General features: G+C 32.0%; 3 protein-coding genes across 6 annotated transcripts; all 3 read right to left on the bottom strand.

Annotated features, from left to right (window-relative positions):
• Positions 1–4,327: 4,327 nt before the first annotated feature.
• Positions 4,328–5,456, bottom strand: LOC18592644 (uncharacterized). The gene is made up of 2 exons (XM_007019478.3): positions 4,983–5,456; positions 4,328–4,788 (listed from the first exon to the last, which is right to left on the bottom strand). Exons 1-2 carry the CDS (start codon positions 5,232–5,234, stop codon positions 4,606–4,608), a joined length of 435 nt encoding a protein of 144 aa, XP_007019540.1. The 5' UTR covers positions 5,235–5,456; the 3' UTR covers positions 4,328–4,605.
• Positions 5,457–8,372: 2,916 nt separating this feature from the next.
• LOC18592643 (SET domain-containing protein) lies at positions 8,373–12,003 on the bottom strand. 2 transcript variants are annotated; one of them, XM_018126147.2, is made up of 4 exons: positions 11,060–12,002; positions 10,838–10,944; positions 9,991–10,089; positions 8,373–9,426 (listed from the first exon to the last, which is right to left on the bottom strand). In XM_018126147.2, the coding sequence occupies exons 1-4, from the start codon at positions 11,820–11,822 to the stop codon at positions 8,419–8,421; spliced, it is 1,977 nt and encodes a 658-aa protein (XP_017981636.2). In that variant the 5' UTR covers positions 11,823–12,002; the 3' UTR covers positions 8,373–8,418. The 2 variants fall into 2 exon arrangements, with proteins under 2 accessions (XP_017981636.2, XP_017981637.2); XM_018126148.2 differs by lacking the exon at positions 9,991–10,089 and having other exon boundaries at positions 11,060–12,003.
• Positions 12,004–12,225: 222 nt separating this feature from the next.
• LOC18592642 (thioredoxin Y1, chloroplastic-like) lies at positions 12,226–14,147 on the bottom strand. 3 transcript variants are annotated; one of them, XM_088809194.1, is made up of 5 exons: positions 13,844–14,147; positions 13,557–13,645; positions 13,233–13,410; positions 12,684–12,754; positions 12,226–12,571 (listed from the first exon to the last, which is right to left on the bottom strand). In XM_088809194.1, the coding sequence occupies exons 1-4, from the start codon at positions 14,033–14,035 to the stop codon at positions 12,689–12,691; spliced, it is 525 nt and encodes a 174-aa protein (XP_088665320.1). In that variant the 5' UTR covers positions 14,036–14,147; the 3' UTR covers positions 12,226–12,571; positions 12,684–12,688. The 3 variants fall into 3 exon arrangements, with proteins under 3 accessions (XP_088665320.1, XP_017981019.2, XP_088665321.1); XM_018125530.2 differs by having other exon boundaries at positions 12,226–12,568; XM_088809195.1 differs by having other exon boundaries at positions 12,226–12,449.
• Between the last annotated feature and the right edge of the window lie 4,205 nt (positions 14,148–18,352).

The following is an 18,352-nucleotide window of genomic DNA, read 5'->3' as shown; positions in this document are numbered from 1 at the left end:
AACTAACAAACTTTTATAATTAATGGTTGTTAGTAAAAATATCACTTATTATTCTATACCACATAATGTTGACATAGTATGTTGACATATCATAATAGATATAATACGTGATATAATCATATGACATTTTCACTTTTCATGTTAGTGCCATGTCAACGGGTCGTGTGCATAAAATGATAGGTGGTATTTTGATTAATAATAATTAGTTAACTATTAATTATAAAGGATTCTTTGATCAAAAATAAAAATATATAAACATCATTTAATGTAATAGAAGAATAAAGATTTATTTGAGTTTTTTTAAAATAATTCAAGAATTTTTTCAAACGTTATATGAATTTTAATCGTGTTTATTGACATGTGACATGTTATGTCACAATGGACTGATCACATAAATTAGTAAATTAATTAATTGAGAATATAGAATTTGAATGATTATAGATTCTAGTAGAACATTGTTTAATTATTTTGGCGCAAAAATTAGCCCAATAATAGAAAATGGAATTCCTTAATTGATTGAAAAAAAAGGTTCGAAAGACTAATGGTAACCTCGTATAAATGCTCAAGATCCCCTCAATTCGAACAACTTTCCTTTCTTCTTGTCAACTTAAAAGAAAATTGACCACATGATCTTAATCAGCTAGCTAGCGTCAAGGTCCCCTCTAGAGGTCTTATGTTTAGATTTTAATAAAAATGAGAAATGAAAATAGAATAAAAGGGATTACCCTTCCTAATTGCATACTCCTGAGTTTACTAAACCTCAGTACTATATTTAACCAAAATGCAATACATGAGATTATTCTTAATTAAAAAATGCAGTGAAATTACAAGCTTATTTTGTGAAAAGATACGCTTTTATATGTGTGTGTGAATGTGTGTGTGTGTGTGTGTGTGTGTGTACAAAGGTAGAGGGAAGGGGCGAATAGGGCTTCCACCTCCCCTATTTTTTTTTTAAATTTTATAATTTTGCTTTCTGTTTTTGAAAAAAATTTATAATTTCACCTCATAAACATTGAATTTTTCATTTTCGTCCCCCCAAATATGAAATTCTGACACTGCCACTATATGTGTATCTACTATAGTTAAAATATGAAGCATGTGAACTCTAGAAAGTTTGCCAAACTGATCACCATTGTTGGACTTTAAAACTTTTAGGTTGAAATCTTGGAAGCAAAGGGTTTGATGATAGAGTGATGCACAGACAATATGTATACAATCTAAGCCGATAGCAAAAAATCAAACTTTAAGGATATTTTTGGTTCACGGAATAGACAGAAATATAATAGAATAGTTATTACGTGAGAATAAAATAGAATAATTATTACGTAGTTTGGTATGACGAATGGAATAAGACAAAAATAATTATTATGACTTATTACAGTGTTTGGTTAGTAACAATAACTTTGGAATAAGAAAGGAATAAAAAATAAAAAGATAAAAATACCTTTTATTATATATATGATTATTAATTTTTATTCTATTTTTTAAACATTCATAATTTATAATTTAATTAAACTATTAATAATTAATAATTTAAATATTAATATTTTATTATAATTTAATAATTAATATTTTAAATACTAATATTTTATTTATAATTTAATATTCTTATGATTAAAATATTAGTATTTTTAAGTAATTTCCAAATTTAAATTATTAATTTTTATAATATGTAATTAAAAACTAAACTTTTTATTATAATAATATTTATTTTTTAAAACAACAAAAATACCCTTTATATAATTTAGTAAAATTTATACCAAAAGACAAATATAAGCAAATTTTTTTAATTATTTAATTTTTATTTCATTAATATTTTAAAATTTTAAAATTTAATAGTTTATTACTAAAATATTAGTATAATTTTTTATTTTTTCTCTATTTTCATTTTCCATTTTTTATTTATTCTTCATTAAAAATTTAATATATTAATAATTTAGTAAGATAAACATTAATATGTTAAAAAATTAATATTTTATTTATAATTTAAACATTATTATGATTAAAATATTAATATTTTATCATTTATAAATACATTTTTAACTTTTTTTATTTTAATTTTTTTTCTTTTTTTCTCTTTTTTCTTTCTTCTTCTCTATGGTCCGACCACCGAAAATGTGACTGGTGTAATGAAATGCCGATCTGTTGCAAGATATGGCTAGATCTAGCCACTAGGGCGCTAGATTGGCACTTTTCGCGATCAGATCTGGCTGTGGAGTGCCAAATTCGGTGCTTCCTGGGCCAGATTAGGTCGTGGATCCCAGATCCGGTAACTGCTCGGTTGAATCTTGCTAGAAAGGACTAAATCGACGTTTTTTTACCATATTCGATCATGGAACCACTGTCGTTGCCGTCGTCCGTCACTACCAATGTCATTTTCGGTGATGAGTGCAAGTTAGAGAGAGAATGAGAGAGCCAAGAATGTGAGAAAACAGAGAAAGAAGATGGGAAAATGAGAAGAAGAAAAAATATTTATATGTATAGGATTGTAATCTTTCATAGTTATAAGGAGTATTTTAGTTTTATCAAATTTGAAAACTATTTCTTCAATTATGAAATAGCAAATACCATGGGGGAGCTTGGGTGTAGTTAAACTTGAGTTTTAATCATTTCTGTAGAATAGCTAATACTAAAGAATAGCTATTCTTTGTGATAATTGCTTAGCAAGCGAGGTAAAAAAAAAACATAGAAATAGACAGAGAATAGCTTAGCTATTCTATGAACCAAACATGCTGTAAATAGTAATATTTGGAGCCATTATATATATATAATATATGCAGCACCAAGTTAACTGTCTTATTATAGCTAGTGAATATGGCGTAATCAGAAGATATCTGATAGCACTGAGTTTAGTGGGGTTTCAAGGTCCAAACATCTAATCTAATTCAGTAATTGGCATTTGCACAAATCTCCGTTAATTGGAAGGGCAGGTCAGCCTCGGGACAACCAAAAAGTTAGGTGAAACTGAACATCTGAGGTCCACAATTTCTTCGTGGTTATAATTTTACCTCATTACTTCACAAGGGAAAACGAATTCCACTAATCACTCCTTACATTAATGGAGAGTTATTGTACGATTTTGATAGTTATCCATTGATAATACATATAGGGTTAAGAGAAGTATCAAATTATAATAGTCTAAAACTTATTTTGGTTTATAGTCTTATGTATGACATATCGATCACTGAATTTAACAATCTATTGATGCTCATCTTATACATGAAGTTTCAAGTTAATTCAATATTTTTATTATATCAATCAAGAGCATTGTCTTTTTTAATATATATTTAACAATTTAAATTTTATGGTATCAAATAATTAATCAGACATTTTAAATTAATTTGAAATTTGGCATAAATCATCTACGTGATGAAATCTAATTAATAGTTGGATTAACCAAATATAAATGATATAAAAAACTTATGAAACAATGAAAAATTAGATTAATTTTAAATCAATGTATGAGAATTCTTCTGATTAAACTATTAGCATTCAATATATCCAAATGTAAAAGCTTCAAATCATTAAGAAATTATGAGATTGTTAGTTTCCATTGAAGTAGGACTTGCATTATCCGAATTATTATATCTAAATTAAATTAAACATGACAAAATGTAGTTAAAAGTAGGTGAATGTAAATATATATAAAAAAGTTATAATATTTGAAAAAACTTCTAAACTATTTAAATTTTTTTTTTAAAGGTTTATTTTTTTTATTACGTTTAATTAAATCATTATACTTTTATTTTGAACCAATAGATCTTTATGATTAGTGGTTGATTAATGTTCACGTGAAGTTGATGTGAAAATGAATTAGTCCTATAATAGAACATGTCGATATGTTATGTTTCATAAAATGATGAGAAACATTTTGACAAATAACCGTTAGTCAATTATTAGTTATAAAAATTTATTTGGTTCAAAATAAAAATATAAGAGTATGATTGAACGTAATAAAAGAATAATAACTTATTTAAAGTTTCTTAAATAATTTAAGAGTTTTTATAAGTATTACATCTATAAAATATGTTCGAGCATTAAATTGAATAATTGGTGCATACTTCTTTCTATTAAAAAAGTTAGATTCAAAATTTCCATTTCTAAAATAAAAAAAAAGTAACCTTTAGGAATTAATAAAAATTTATATAAATTCTTATTATTAATCAATCAATAGTTCACATATACGAATGATTCAATTTCAAAGTCTCTCTCTCACACACAAAAATAGAAAGATTGACTTTTGAAGCTATGAACGTGATCAAGTACTTGGATTACGATTATTTTAATAAAATAAGCCATTGGATAATAAGGCAAATAAAGTCATAAATTAAGTAAAAAAGAAGAAACTTAATTAGATAATATACCTTACAGAAGATTCCGTAGTAGTGAAAAAAATCGCAAAAACACGGCCGAAAATATTATTATAAACAGATAGAGACTGAGAAAGGCCGACACCATGATCTAATAGGGACACACAATGACTGCAGAAAGCGATTACAATACATAGACGAAGCCCACTCCAACAGTGTTTATTAAGTGTAGTTGCTCACTGGTGACAAACACAACACACGGAATGACGTAAAGAAGAAGGAAAGTATCAGTAAATCAGAAGAGGTGATGGTGCCTCTTTCCATGAGCCTCCTCCTCTTCTTTCTTTGTTTCTTTCTTCTCATGATGCTCGTGGAATGCAAACCCCCCGGCTCCCACTGCTGCGGCTGCTGCCATTTCCTCTTCTATCTTGTGCCTGTGGGCATGCTCCGGATCTTTCTTTGCCTTGTGCTTCTCATGCTGAAGTATACATATAAAATTGTAACTATTATTAATTGATTGACCAAAAGCCATGAAAAGGGTTATATTTTTGTACGTACTAACACCCCAATAACAAAGAGAAGGTGCTCTATAAAAGGGTTAGATGTTACTGCTAATTAAGCATAACTTAATTAATTAAGTGATGAGAACATGAACTCGTGAGAAAACATTACCAGTGCAAAAGCACCAGCTGCGGCAGCCCCTAGCTCCCCAGCGTGCTCGAGGTGCTTGTGGTGCTTTTCTTCCTTCTTGTAATCCACTTCCATTTCCTTCTTGTAATCCACTCCCGTTTCAGCCAGGCCAGCTCCATAACCAGCCGAGATATCACCAGAGTAAGCAGTTTCAGAGTAGACAGAGGTGTCAACAGGCTTTTCATCCTCCTTGTGGTGGTGGAAGAGGTGGTGGTGTTGCTTCTCCTCAGCCATTTTGGAGTGGTGGTTGGTTGAGTATGCTTAAAAAAGAGAGCAGAAGGAAATATGGCAATGTGATGCTAATTAAGGTGGATTGGGATGCGATGGAAGGATGTTGTATGATAGGGGTGTATATATAAGTGATGGTACCCAAAATTAGGCGATTATGGCTTCCATGACCTGGCTTGCACAATAAATGTTTTGGTGATTGTCGATTGATGGACGGTGGGGATACATGACTTTCAATGGATCATGGTAGGTTTTACTTTTAGATTTGTATGATACTTTAAAAAGTTGTTAAGTTATTTAAAAAATTTAAATAAGTTGTTATTATTTTGTTTCGTTTAATTAAATTTTTATATTTTTATTTTAAATCAAATAAACTCTTATGACTAATGACAAACTTGATGAAAATGCCACTTATCATTTTATAGTACATGGCACTGAATATGACATGTTGACACGTCATAATTTATAATGACATGACATATTAAAATGTTATAATTTTTGATGATGTGACATGGTAATATTGCATGATAACATGACTATTTGATATTTTTTATATTCCACATTAGTATCATTTAGGTATAAAATGATAAATGATATTTTCATCTACGATAATTAGTCAATTATTATTTATAAGGGCTTATTTGACTCAAAATAAAAATATTTGAGCTTGATTGAACTTAATAATAAAATAAAAATATATTTAAATTTTTTTAAATAGTTTAAGGGTTTTTTTTTAATATTATGCTGAAAAGTTTCAATCAATATTTTATTATTTTTTCATTTTCTATTATTTTTTGTTATTATTATTAATTGACTTGGCTCTCCTTTTAGAATTTACTAATCCTTGTTATTGACGGAATATCTAAGGAAGGTATGAGCAAGAAGTGATCAACTAATACTGTAACATTTCAAGAAAGATTAATGGAAGAAGGGATAACATGATGACACGGGACCCTAAAATTAGGTGACCCACGTGGCATAAGAAACAAAACTATTTCTATTTATAATCCATAAACGTGGCATGTGTAGAAATTGATGCTGAGCCAGAAACGTTGCAAATTTAATTAATTAATTGATGTGACAGAAGATTTTAATCCTATTTTTAAAGGAAAAGGGTTGGTCCATAAAGTTAAGGCTGAAATTGGTCCAACAGATGGATAATGGTAGTGCTGAATGGCAGTTGAGAGATACATCTTCTGTCGGCAAGGCAAGGGGATAATATTCCGCTCACTCATTTTAATTCATAAATAGTTAAATACCATTATCAATTTCAGTAAAAGCAATATTAATTGGGTAATCGGTATAATATTATTATACTTTTTGACTTAGAAATTAGAAAATGGTATATGTATTTAAGCATTGATTTATTTTTAGTAAAAAAACATGAGCAAAAAAAAAAAAAAGAAAAATAAAAGACAAATTACGTAACTCTGCTGTTGACATATAATCCTAAACTCTACTGTTGATTTATTTGTGATTTTTTAGCTTTTTTGATAATTTATTAAAATTATTAATATGATTATTTATTTTATTTTAAAATATAAAATATTTATAATTTATAATTAAAATTTTAATATAATTGTTTATTCTCTCTTTTTGACTGATCGATCGTTGAAGATGTGGTCGACGTAATGAAACAGGGATCGGATCTGGTGAAGCAAATAAAGAAGTTAGAAGCATTGGTGTTGCCAAGAAACTAGGTATCAGCTTAAGTTTAGAGGCCCAGGCATGATGGACTGAAATGAAGGAAAGAGAAATAAAAGATATAATAATATAGGAGATGGTGGGAAGGAGGTGTATGATTTAAATGAGTATGAATGCTGAAAATGATGGATCACGTTGTTACTTGTGATTTGTTGGTTATAATACAATAATGGTAAGAGATATAGTAAGGAGGATAGGCTTGTTGAACGAATTTTAGCCCCTTTTTCAAAGCCCACACGTAATATTTTGGTAAATTCTGAATAATTCATGAACGTTATTTAATATAATAATTGTAAGAGATATATATATATATATATATATATATATATATATATATAAAGTTAAATATCTAAATAAATCTATGAATTATGTCAAAAAAATCAATTCAGGTTCTATCCTTTTATTGCATTCAAATAAGTCTTTAAACTTTTATTTCGGATCAAATAAGCCCCTCATCCTAACCGTTAACTAACTTCCATTAGTTAACGATATATGTGGCACTGTTATTCCATATCATCCGTCACGAGGCAGATGACGTGGCATTAAATATTGTTGATTAAGATTTATGTGTTTACTTTTTTACTTATTTACTCAATCTTAATCAACAATATTTAATATCACATCATCTGTCACGTGGTAGATAATATGGTATAAAAGTTTCACATGTACTATTGATTAATGGAAGTTAGTCAACGGTTAAAGAGAGGCGCTTAGAGTTTATTTGAATATAATAAAAAAATAAGATCTGAATTAATTTTTTTGACATAGTTCAGAGATTTATTTAGATATTTAACTCAAAAATAATATATATATATATATATATATATATATATATATATATATATATATTTGAACTGGTTTGTTGATAAAGCCCACTAACAATTTCCCAATTCCACATTCCACAACCCTTCCATCCGAGCCCACACCTCAGCCGGTAAACTACGTATACGTTTTCTGTGTTTTAAATTTTTGTGTAAATAATAAAAAGTACCTTATGATTTTAGGCAAAATAAATTTAACTCCTCATGTTTAAAATAAATTTGACACCTGTATTTCTATTTCCGTTAGAATTTTCTTGATATCGTTAAGAATAAAATGATTAAAATACCCTTTATTTTATTAAATTAATATAATAATAAAAATTAAAAAAATTCTTGAAAATAAAATTATTAGTGTTAAGTAGAAAAGTAATGGAAATAATACACGGATAGTTAAGTGTCGAATTTTAAAGTTTAGAAGGTAAACTGGTTTTACTTCAAAGCCCAAGATATTATTGCAATTTAATGGATGTTAAAACAAATATAAAGAAATATGGTTGAGGGGCTTGCATCAAATGTCTGCAACACTCTATTGTATTTATATGCTTGCATGAGTCACTTTGCCATAAAAAAATTTAAATTACTGAAAACATAACATTAAGATTTATTTTTCACACACATTTGCATGCCTAATTTGCTTGTATTCACAATTTAATTTGTTTCCTGAATCAATGTACAACGCTCTCTACATTATACAAAATGCTCAAAACATGAGTGCTTAATTGGGAATTCTGTCCATAGCAAATGTGTGCTAAAATTCCTCCATACAGTAAGCAATGGATACCAACCTCGTACACGTGTATCCTTCTTTCGTTAGTATACCATTGTGCCTGATGTTTATAAATACTACCCTCTGTTATAAATTTGGAATCCTCATCATTGCGGTTCGCACGAGCATGAAAATCCCATGTATGTACAAGCCATCCGAAATCAAAAGGATCTTCAAATACTTCCAAGTAATGACAACCACGAACCAGAAACCTCCAAATCTTTGCTGTCATGTTGCTCACACAATCAAGAAAGTCGCTAGATATATTCTCGAAATTCACTCTCTGTGCTTGGCTAAGGATTGATTTGGTATCAAAGATGTCCATCAATGAGCACTTGGAGCATTTATGCTTTGCAATTGTAGACACTTCTGAGATAGGAAAGCCCCACTTCACAAACAAGTTCCACAGAGAGCTTCTAGCAAGGGTTACTAAAGATTCCCCTGCATTTGTCCAGAAATTTGCAGCAGATGCAATCAAAGAAGATTCTGAGCAAAACAGACGGTGAGTTGCACCTGCCAGCAACAAAGAGTAAGCTGCACTGGTCCTATTCATGTCAAATGCTTTCAATTGACATTCATCTACGTCTGGATGGAGGGCCAATAAGTCACTCGAACAGATTCTATATGCAGAAGTGAGAGTTGTGTAAGCATTAAGAGCAAGATGGTGAAAAGGATGCAACTTGAAATTTAGCAGTGATTTTCCATCCTTGCTTTCTACTTGTTCAATGTGAAGACCTAGATTTAGTATGCTCTCAAGCTTCTCACAGCAAGATTCAGGATCACCATCGGACAAAACCTCAGTTATAGTTTCATCCATGTAACTGTACACCCTTTTAGATGCCTCATCCCTATAAAGGTTGTGATCGAAGCTTGAGCTTGAAAAGCTGAGATTGCAAGTAGAAATTTCCTGAAAGTAAGTGCAGATGATTCTTTAAAATTCTTGTTTATAGAATTCATGCATCTCAAAAAGATAATGATGCAAATATAGAACTCGAAATTAACAGATGTAAATTGCTATACCACAGTTACAATGGGTTCACTGCTAAACAAGAGCAAAAAGAAAAGGGAGAATGTCTTTCTACAGAATAAGTATAAAATACCAAATAATCTTTTGTCCCATAAGCATGAAGCTCATGAATGAGCATTTCGATGTGAATCACCTATCTGTAAGGGGTAGCTTAAGAGATAAATCTTTTTAACAGATTCAAGCTAAAGGAAGTGTCAAGTTCCAATAAGGGAAGATCATGTATGTCCTAACCAAAAAAATGTGGATCCAACCAACCCTCCTAGTGTGTAGAAAGCCAAAAGAAACAAAATGCTATATAAGGAGACAACTGAATACATGTTCTAAAGAGATAGAAAAAAAAGTTCTTGATCCATTATGAGCTTTGAAGCTGAATTTAACAAGACTCACATGTTCAACAGCAAAGAAAATACTTTGATTAAAGAGAACGCTTATGCAGTTTCTAACCTCTAAAGCACGATCAACATAGGTTGTAGGTGATGCACTACATCGGCTACAAGAACAGGTAAATTGATACTTAGACCACAACTCCGATTGCCTCATTGCCTAAAAAAAGGAAGTGAAACAAGAAAATTAGAACTAGAACACAGAACATGAGGGACAACAACATAGCCACCCAGCAATCTTTTGACTTCTTTTCTTCCTTGCCCTAAACTTTAACTTGAGTGTAGGTGATGAAAAGGTTTCTATTGGTTTTGAGACCACCGAAGGTGCTCAAACTGAGCTTAAGGATGATTAAGACATTAGCTGGATTTATAATAGATATCTTGTTTAGCCCAACCATTTAATTACTCCATTCATTCCAGTAATTTCCATCTTTGAATGGCCTAAAATTATTTAAGATATTTTCTTTGATACAGTAAAGGTAAAATTTGGGTGTGAAGTACTTGAAATAAAGGTAATGACTTTTCCCATTCAAAGCTATTAAACCAAAAGAAAAATTTATAATAAAACCAGTAAATCGGTAAATCCCATACCGTAGAACTGTAGATTAATTTTAACTGGTTTAAGTATTCACTATAAACGAGTATTTTATCCCAATCTATGACAAGTTTTCCACCATTCAAGAACAATCCTCATTAGCCTTTAAGTAAACATGTTCAACATCCTAATTTCTTAAGCTATGGATTTTGCAATCAAATGCTCACATTCTTCCAACATAAAAGCGACAGGATTCAATTGAATTATGAAACCAAACTAACTACATTGCACATGTTCATTTCGCATTTCACATAATCAAGCCCTGATGATGAAATCAACATGTAGATTACTGTATTAGAAAATAACAAAGCACCTTCGGTTGCAGCAAATCAGTGTATGAAACACAAACTTCCTCCCCCTTTCTAATCCTCTTAATACTCCGCACTATAATCTTAGGACCTAATTCGTATCCCTTATTCCCTGTATAAAAGCAAACAACAAAATCAAAAACGGATTTGTAACAGAATTTCATCCACATCAACAAAAATTCGAAAAAAAATAAGTGTGTGCAGTAAAAATTAGTAGAAAGAGCAACCTTTTGTGTGCTCAACACAGCTACAAGCATCACACTCTTCCCCTAAAACGCTAGGAACGATTCTTAGCGTGGAACTGGAATCCTCCCGAAACGACAACGTCGCATGGGGGGACGAGATTGAGAATCGGTAACAAGCGTTGGGAGAACAGCTGTGATTGATCCAAGAGAAACTCAGATCGTATACGGCGATCCCTAGAGAACGCCCACTCTTGTCTTGTACTTCCACGGCGTTTGTTATGACTAAGCTTAAGACGGCCTCTTCCAGTAAAAAGCCGTCGCTTTGTCCTTCGTTATCTCTGTTTCGTGATTTCCTCGCGGCGGCCATGGCTATAGCTCCCTGCCGAATTTTGGCTGCGACTTCGGGAGATGACGACGTCAGCATATGATGGTTGGTGAGGAGGCCGTCAATGCGGTGGAGGTGGGGAGGCGTGGAGGGGAGGGATTGGAGGAGGCGGAGAGCTGTGCGCAGGTCGGAGGAGTCGGGACAGGTGGGGGGGAGGAGCGATTCGGCGCTGGAGGAATGGAGAGGGGAGTGGGAGGAGGAGCAGGTGGGGGAGCAATAGAGAGGGACATGGCGGGGAATATGGGGGAAGGTAGGGGGGAGAGGGGAGAAGCAAGAGGAGCAATGGGAAGAGAGGAAAGAATCGTAGAGGGAAGAGGAAAGAGGAAGAATGGGTGGGGTTATGTCTTGTCCATAGTCCAAGTCTTGCTTTGCTCTCATTTCCATTTCCTCTTGTTTCCCTCCCACTCCAGTCATGGACATAGTAAATGCCACTCTGCCAATAGGTTAATGGTTTATCCAAATTCCAAGGAATGGGACTCTCAGCCTCCACTATGTAATTAGTACTTCAACACGGCAGTCACGGACGAGATATGTTTTAAACTTATGGTTTTGTTTATTTATCTTGGAAAAACTAATGTCAATATTTATGTCTAAATATCAAGTATTTGATTCAATGATAAAAGTATGTGTATTAATTAACTCAATCACAAATGATAAGTCAAAGAGTTTGATTCAAAATCATCTTTTCCCAAATTAAAAACTATATGTGAAAGAAGATTCCGTATGCATTGAAATCACCACCTTGGGTTGAATGCTAATGAAGAAACAAAACCATGCTACACTAAAAAGATCTATGCCAGTTTGATCAACATGAGGTGCCTGATAGTCTAAAAGATTACAAAGATTTGTTATCATGTCAACAAAAGTAGACTCTGGTGCCGAATAGAGGATCCAAGTCAACAGTACATTGATGCTAAGTTCAATAAATGTATTCTACCATCAACCAAAACGAGATGCCCTTTGGATAAATGCAACCATTGGGCAATCTCAGAGCATACAATGTCTTTCTATATCATCAAATTCCTTGGAAACAGTGACAAAATTCATCTGCACATACAAAATAATTTATATCAAGAAATATCTAAAGCACGGACATGAAAGCTGTCTCAATCTCCTGTATGTTTATTACTCCAATCAAACAGTTCAGTTACAGAAGATGGTTGAACCTGCTGAAAATAAACATTAGTGAAAAGGTGGCACAGAGATATATCGTAAAGGATGTTTCTTAGCATGCAGATGGTGAAGGGGAAAAAAGATTGTAGGAACATATCAAAGGCTCACCACAGCTATTGCTTAACACTTAATGAATTTTCAATGCGTTGAATAAGCAGATCAGCAGTGAGGGCACCCTCCTGAAAATAAATGAAATTAAAAGTATTAAGAAAAAAAATCCAAACTTAAAAGGTAGACCAACTGCACATGAATTAAGAAATAACAAAAATTAATTTGAAGATGAAATAGAGTTCAGCAATTGAAACATGCACATATCACTGATGAAGTCTAATAATAGCATAAGGGCATGAAGAACAACTATTCAGATACGAAAGGAACGTCCTATTACGAGCAACACATGAACGCTCTACTGATACCAAAAAGACTAAGAAGAAAGGAAACGAGAAACCTTAAACAGTCAGGTCTACCTTGAAAAGAACATATTAGTCCAAACAATTTATGAGGACTCAATGTATTAATCCATGCCCTGTATGCCAAGATGAACTGACACCAATCTTTTATGAAGGCCTCATAAAATACTTTTGCACTTTCGTAAGCATAAACACAGGTGTAAAGAGTGAGCATTCAAGCAAAAATTGAGCTACTAAATAAACTTACAAAACGATCAAATGGCTTCCCATCCTTAAATATGATGAAAGTCGGCAATGCCTCTATTCTGTATTTACCAGCAATGCTAGGGTACTTCTCAGTGTCAATTTTCACGACCTGAATCTTATCTTTCAGAGCAGTACTCACTTCATTGAGGATTGAAACCATGAATTGACAAGGTCCACACCTACAAAAACAGCCATTTCCTAGAATTTCAAGCCTTGAAAAAAGAAAGGATCTGAATTCCCAAAAATTAAAACCATAATTTAACCAATTGAGCAATTCTAAATATTCACAAAATAGGGTTAACATCCAAGTCAAAGTAATAGTTACCAGGTAGCATAGAAGTCAACCAAAACAGGCTTGTCGGAACTCGCTAACAAGTCATCAAAGGAATTAAATGTTTGCTTCTTTGCTTCAACCTATTTTAAGGTAACCCAAATTGAGACATACACATTATCAAAAACATTAATTAAATCGAATAAAATGCTACGAACAAACAATTTCACTAACATTTCGCTAAACCTAAAAGCTCTGATAATATAAATTAGTTTAAGAGTAATGTTTCAACTCAAAGGAGGTTCCTTTTAAAAAGGAAATGAGGTTTTAAAGAGCTGTACCACCAAAGGACGGTGCCGAGGCAGCGAGGAAGAAGAAATCGCCTTATTACCGATTCGAATCGGGTGAGACCGAAGAGGAAATTGAAGAGAAGAAGAGAATGATAGTTTCGATGAATAGTCGTAACAGGACAATTTAGTTGAGTTTTGGGGATTAAGCGCAGGAAGAGTTGGTGCAGAGACAGAAATCGCCATTACCTCGAATTCGAAGTCGCCGATTTTTACTGTTCCGAACAATGATGGGCGATGAAAGCTTCAGCTTAGCCGTTGTTTGGATATAAATTGCTCCGACTGAGAAAAAGAGGAAAATATCTGTTTGGTTTTAGACAGATATGTGAAAATTGACTAACAGCGACTTGATAATTCGGTGTGATGATTGTTTTTTTATTATACAACGGTATCAGGATTAAAGCCGTTGGATGCTCAGAATTGAGCATTATCAGTGTGTTTGACTTTTTAAGTGTTGGCCAGATTTGAGTTGGCCAATGGGATCCGAATCAGTTTCTGATGGAAAGTGTAGCACCGGATCTAAATAAAATTGGATTTGGTGACGTGGTGTCTATTTTGGCCGATTTTTACATATTTGATAAAAGCAAGAAAAGGAAAATAAATTAAGTGGGTTAATTCAGTCAGAAAATCTAATCAATCTGACTTAACTGATTTTTTCTAAATTTTTAACTGAACCGATTAAATGTTTTTCTTAACCGATTTAACCGTTAACATAAGTTTATGTAATTTTAACTTTTTTAATTTATTTTATGATTTTTCTTAGAAATTATTGGTATTGTGTTTATTTTATAATTAATATAAATTTACTTTATAATTTTTTTTTATTTTCATATATATCATAATTTTTTTTAAGGATTTCAACATGAGATCTACAATTTTAATTTATTCAATAGTATAACCTTATTGTTAATTTTTTGTTGACAATAAATGATTTTGTTTGTTTCAATAATTAATTAGTTATTGATATTGACTTAATTGATTGATTAGATTAAATTGAAATAAGGTTAACAATAAGTTATTGTTATTTTATAATTTGGTTATTGATTAATTTGACTTATTTTTAATTAAATGTTAGTATAATTTATCATATAGTATATTAATAAGTTACTATATTAATGTAAGTTATACTATATTACTATAGTATTGTAAGATATAGTATATTAATATAAGTTATTATGAATTGTGTTGGTTATTGAAAGTTATTTTTGTAACTACAAGGTCAGTGCCACCTTTAAAGGTTAAGAGAGCCATGTTTAGTGGCAAGAGAATACTTGTTATTTGGATTTCTTTCTTTAATTTAGTCTATTCTCTTATTCTGTCCAATATTGCTCATTATTGGTATTAGAGCCTGGACTACTAAATCTGTTGCTTATATCCTCCTGATAAAACCTTAAAAGGATTTTTTAATCATGACCTTTTCCACAGAAAATTTTGTTGTTATAAATAATGCCTCTATCTCTTTAGATCCATGTCCTTCTAAAAGATCTATATCCAAATTAGATTTATTATATGAAGTCGATTATATTTCAGAAGAAAAAAAAAACCCAACCTTTCCTTTTACCTTTTGCTAATCTTTATTCTACTTGTGTAAAGCCATCTTTTTCACTTGTCAAGTCCATAAAAACTCTTATAAAACATTCTTCCCATGTTCTCTTATAAAACATTCATCTTTTTCATCTTTTTAACCTGTCAAGAACCATCAACACAACCAATTTTCCCTACAATGTTTATGATCAACCTAGCAGAAGATGAACCTAGTCTAGAGCAAAAGCTAATCTAGAGTTTTGACCATGAACGGAGTCTAATCTTTCACTTCACAGACCCACTTATTAGACATTGTCCTTGGGATATTAATTGTAGCTGTGAAGGATGCCAAGAAGAAAGCCTAAAAGCAGATTATGAACAGGACCAAGAGTCTGACAAAAAGCCAAAGAAGAAAAAGTCAAGATGCTCTGACTAAGAAATGTACAAAAGATACCAAGATAAAGATCTTTCAATCGGACCTCTAGGAAAAGATAAAGCGAGGCACCAATATTTGGTCAAATATTTTCCTCCAGAATGGGCAGCACCAAAGCCTTCACTTCCAAAATCCGCTCCTCAAAAGCAACCACCTCGAAATTCCAAGAAACCCAACTTACCCTACTATAGAAAGATCCAAAAATGGGTTCAGAAACAAAATTGTTCTCAACAAATTCAAGTTTCACCATTAATCCCCTAAGTTTGCATGTTTTAACCTTCAAACCCTTCTTCTGATCATGATTTTACTCCGCTTGAGGAATTTACTGAGAAAGAATTTAAACACGCACCTAAAATCCCAACTCTACTCCAAGTAGATGCAATGGGGAGACCAACCAAAATTAGTGTAGCAAAAGCAACGCTGAATTAGAAAACAACGAATTCTCTTTCTCAAAACTCCCTATTAAAAGGAATCAATCAAAAAGTCACCATTATCCAGGATAAAATTCAAAAGGTGGAAGATAAGGTTGATAAAAAAACCAGAGTTCCCAACGACATGATCAAAGTTCTCTAAAACAGGCTTAAACAAGTCTCCAAAGAAGTTCCAGAATAAGGTGTTCCATTCTAGCTATACAAAGAACAGAAAGAAGTAGAAACTCAAAAACTTAAGGCCCAAATTAAACTTCTCCAAGAAACCAGGAGAATTCTATCACCATATAAGAATGATCCATTCAAATTAATTGCTCGAGCTTTATTAGCATCAGAAGAACCACCCAGAACATGAATTGAATTCTGACCTCGCTCTATAGAGGTTACTTTTTTTGACCTCTACAAAAAACTCAAAAGGTCAAAAGAAAACAAAAAGAGACAGAAAAAAAGAAAATAATTAAAAGAGATATCTGATTCTGATGAGCTATCTGAAGAGGCCCAAGGGAAAATGCCAATACAAGAAAAGTCCACGAATCCAACACCAAAGAAGAGATCGGGAATTATCAGAAGAACCAAAAACGATGATGATTAAGAATGAAAATTCTTTGACTTCTTTTCTTAAAGAATATACAAAAAATTCAATCCCGAAGATTTTCTTTGCCCAGTTAGTACCACATGACCAAACTTCTCCATTTTCGACCTTTTCTAAGACTTCAAAATTCTTTTTAGATAAAGAATCATATTTTGAAGAAGAATACTTGCTAGAGCCCAGTAAGCCTCAATTTATGGCAAGCAGCTTAAGAATAAAAGTTGAAGAAATGGACATAGATGAAGACATTACACCTTCTCATATTCTTAATGGGTCAGCAGTACCAACAATTTTGAAACTGACATTTACCATTGATGACATTCCATCAACCAAATGGCTAGAAAGATTCCAAGAATTCTATGCATGGTTAGAAACCAGGAAATTGTCAAAAGAAAGTCACTATACTATTTTGATAGAATTCGTGTCTAAATTTACAAGAACACTGAGAAATTGGTGGAACATTGTTCCTTAGACAAACCAAATGCAATTTCCAGTCTTACAAGACTTTGAGCAAGTTGTCCAGATCCTCCATACATACTTTCTTGGAAATTCTGATGATGTCAAGACTTTACAAAAGAAAGAATTTTTCTAGAGAAAATGCTATTCTTTCAAGAAGGCAGATCTCGACAAACACTTCCAAAAGATGCTGAAACTGTTTTATAACCTTGATGTCCCTACAAGCTTAAAATAGGTTTTTCTTTTCTCACTTCCAGATCCAATCTAGACAGTAGTTACCAAAGCTTTTCAGCAGCAAAAGAAAAAAAATTCTGTCTTTAACTTCTCAAGAGATACAACAAGAAGTCCATATTGCCCTTGAAAATATCTGTCACAGAAAAAAGGTAGTTCAAGACTATCTTTCAAGAAACAAAAAGCTAGACAAAGCTTTTGAAAGAACAAAATGGCAAGTAAAAAGCCACAAAGCTCAAAACTATGATTGCAAGACAAAAAGAAAGAAACATTTCAAAAAATATAAAATATTTAGAAAATTTCCTTCTCATCCCAGATACAAAACTAAGTGGAGATATCTTACGAAGACCTAGGTAGGAAAACCAAGTCAACAAAGTGTTTTATCTGCAATCAACAAGGACATTTTGCTAAACAATGTCCTATCAACAAGAAAAAAGGCACAAAGATGTTCTAAGAAATCCAGCAAACGACAAGGGTCAATCTAGATGAGGATGATCTAGAATCAATCTTTTTAGCTGAAGAAGAACGCACAGATAAAACTTTGTTTGCCATCCAAACTTTCACTCCTGATTCAAACACCAAAAGAGAAAACTTATTCATGACACAACCCCAAAATGATCTTTCTTCTCAATTGAAAATCCAAAGACTTCTTAAGCCATCGATACCTTTTATACCAATTTTTATATACCCCTTAAAATACAGTTAACCGATCACAACAATAGTCTTTTTTGACACAAGAGCAGCAGAAACAGAGATGAACCCGTAAATATTACCCTCAGATTACTGGATACCTTAAGAAAGGCATTTCAAAACTGCTTTAAACCAAACTTTTACCATCGATT

This window comes from Theobroma cacao, chromosome 8 (genome assembly GCF_053813885.1).
Source record: "Theobroma cacao isolate CCN51 chromosome 8, ASM5381388v1, whole genome shotgun sequence".
In the NCBI taxonomy this organism is placed as follows: Eukaryota; Viridiplantae; Streptophyta; class Magnoliopsida; order Malvales; family Malvaceae; genus Theobroma; species Theobroma cacao.
The sequence above is the reverse complement of the archived record's forward strand: the minus strand, read 5'-3'. Positions and strand labels throughout refer to the sequence as shown.

Coding starts and splice junctions, on each gene's coding strand:
- LOC18592644 (XM_007019478.3), bottom strand. CDS start 5,234: ATGGCTGAGGAGAAGCAACACCACCACCTCTTCCACCACCACAAGGAG. Junction 4,789..4,982: donor CAGCTGGTGCTTTTGCACTG/GTAATGTTTTCT, acceptor TGTATACTTCAG/CATGAGAAGCACAAGGCAAA.
- LOC18592642 (XM_088809194.1), bottom strand. CDS start 14,035: ATGGCGATTTCTGTCTCTGCACCAACTCTTCCTGCGCTTAATCCCCAA. Junction 13,646..13,843: donor CTCGGCACCGTCCTTTGGTG/GTACAGCTCTTT, acceptor ACCTTAAAATAG/GTTGAAGCAAAGAAGCAAAC. Junction 12,755..13,232: donor GGAAGCCATTTGATCGTTTT/GTAAGTTTATTT, acceptor ATTTATTTTCAG/GAGGGTGCCCTCACTGCTGA.
- LOC18592643 (XM_018126147.2), bottom strand. CDS start 11,822: ATGTCCATGACTGGAGTGGGAGGGAAACAAGAGGAAATGGAAATGAGA. Junction 10,945..11,059: donor CTGTGTTGAGCACACAAAAG/GTTGCTCTTTCT, acceptor GCTTTTATACAG/GGAATAAGGGATACGAATTA. Junction 9,427..9,990: donor ATGTTGATCGTGCTTTAGAG/GTTAGAAACTGC, acceptor ACTTACTTTCAG/GAAATTTCTACTTGCAATCT.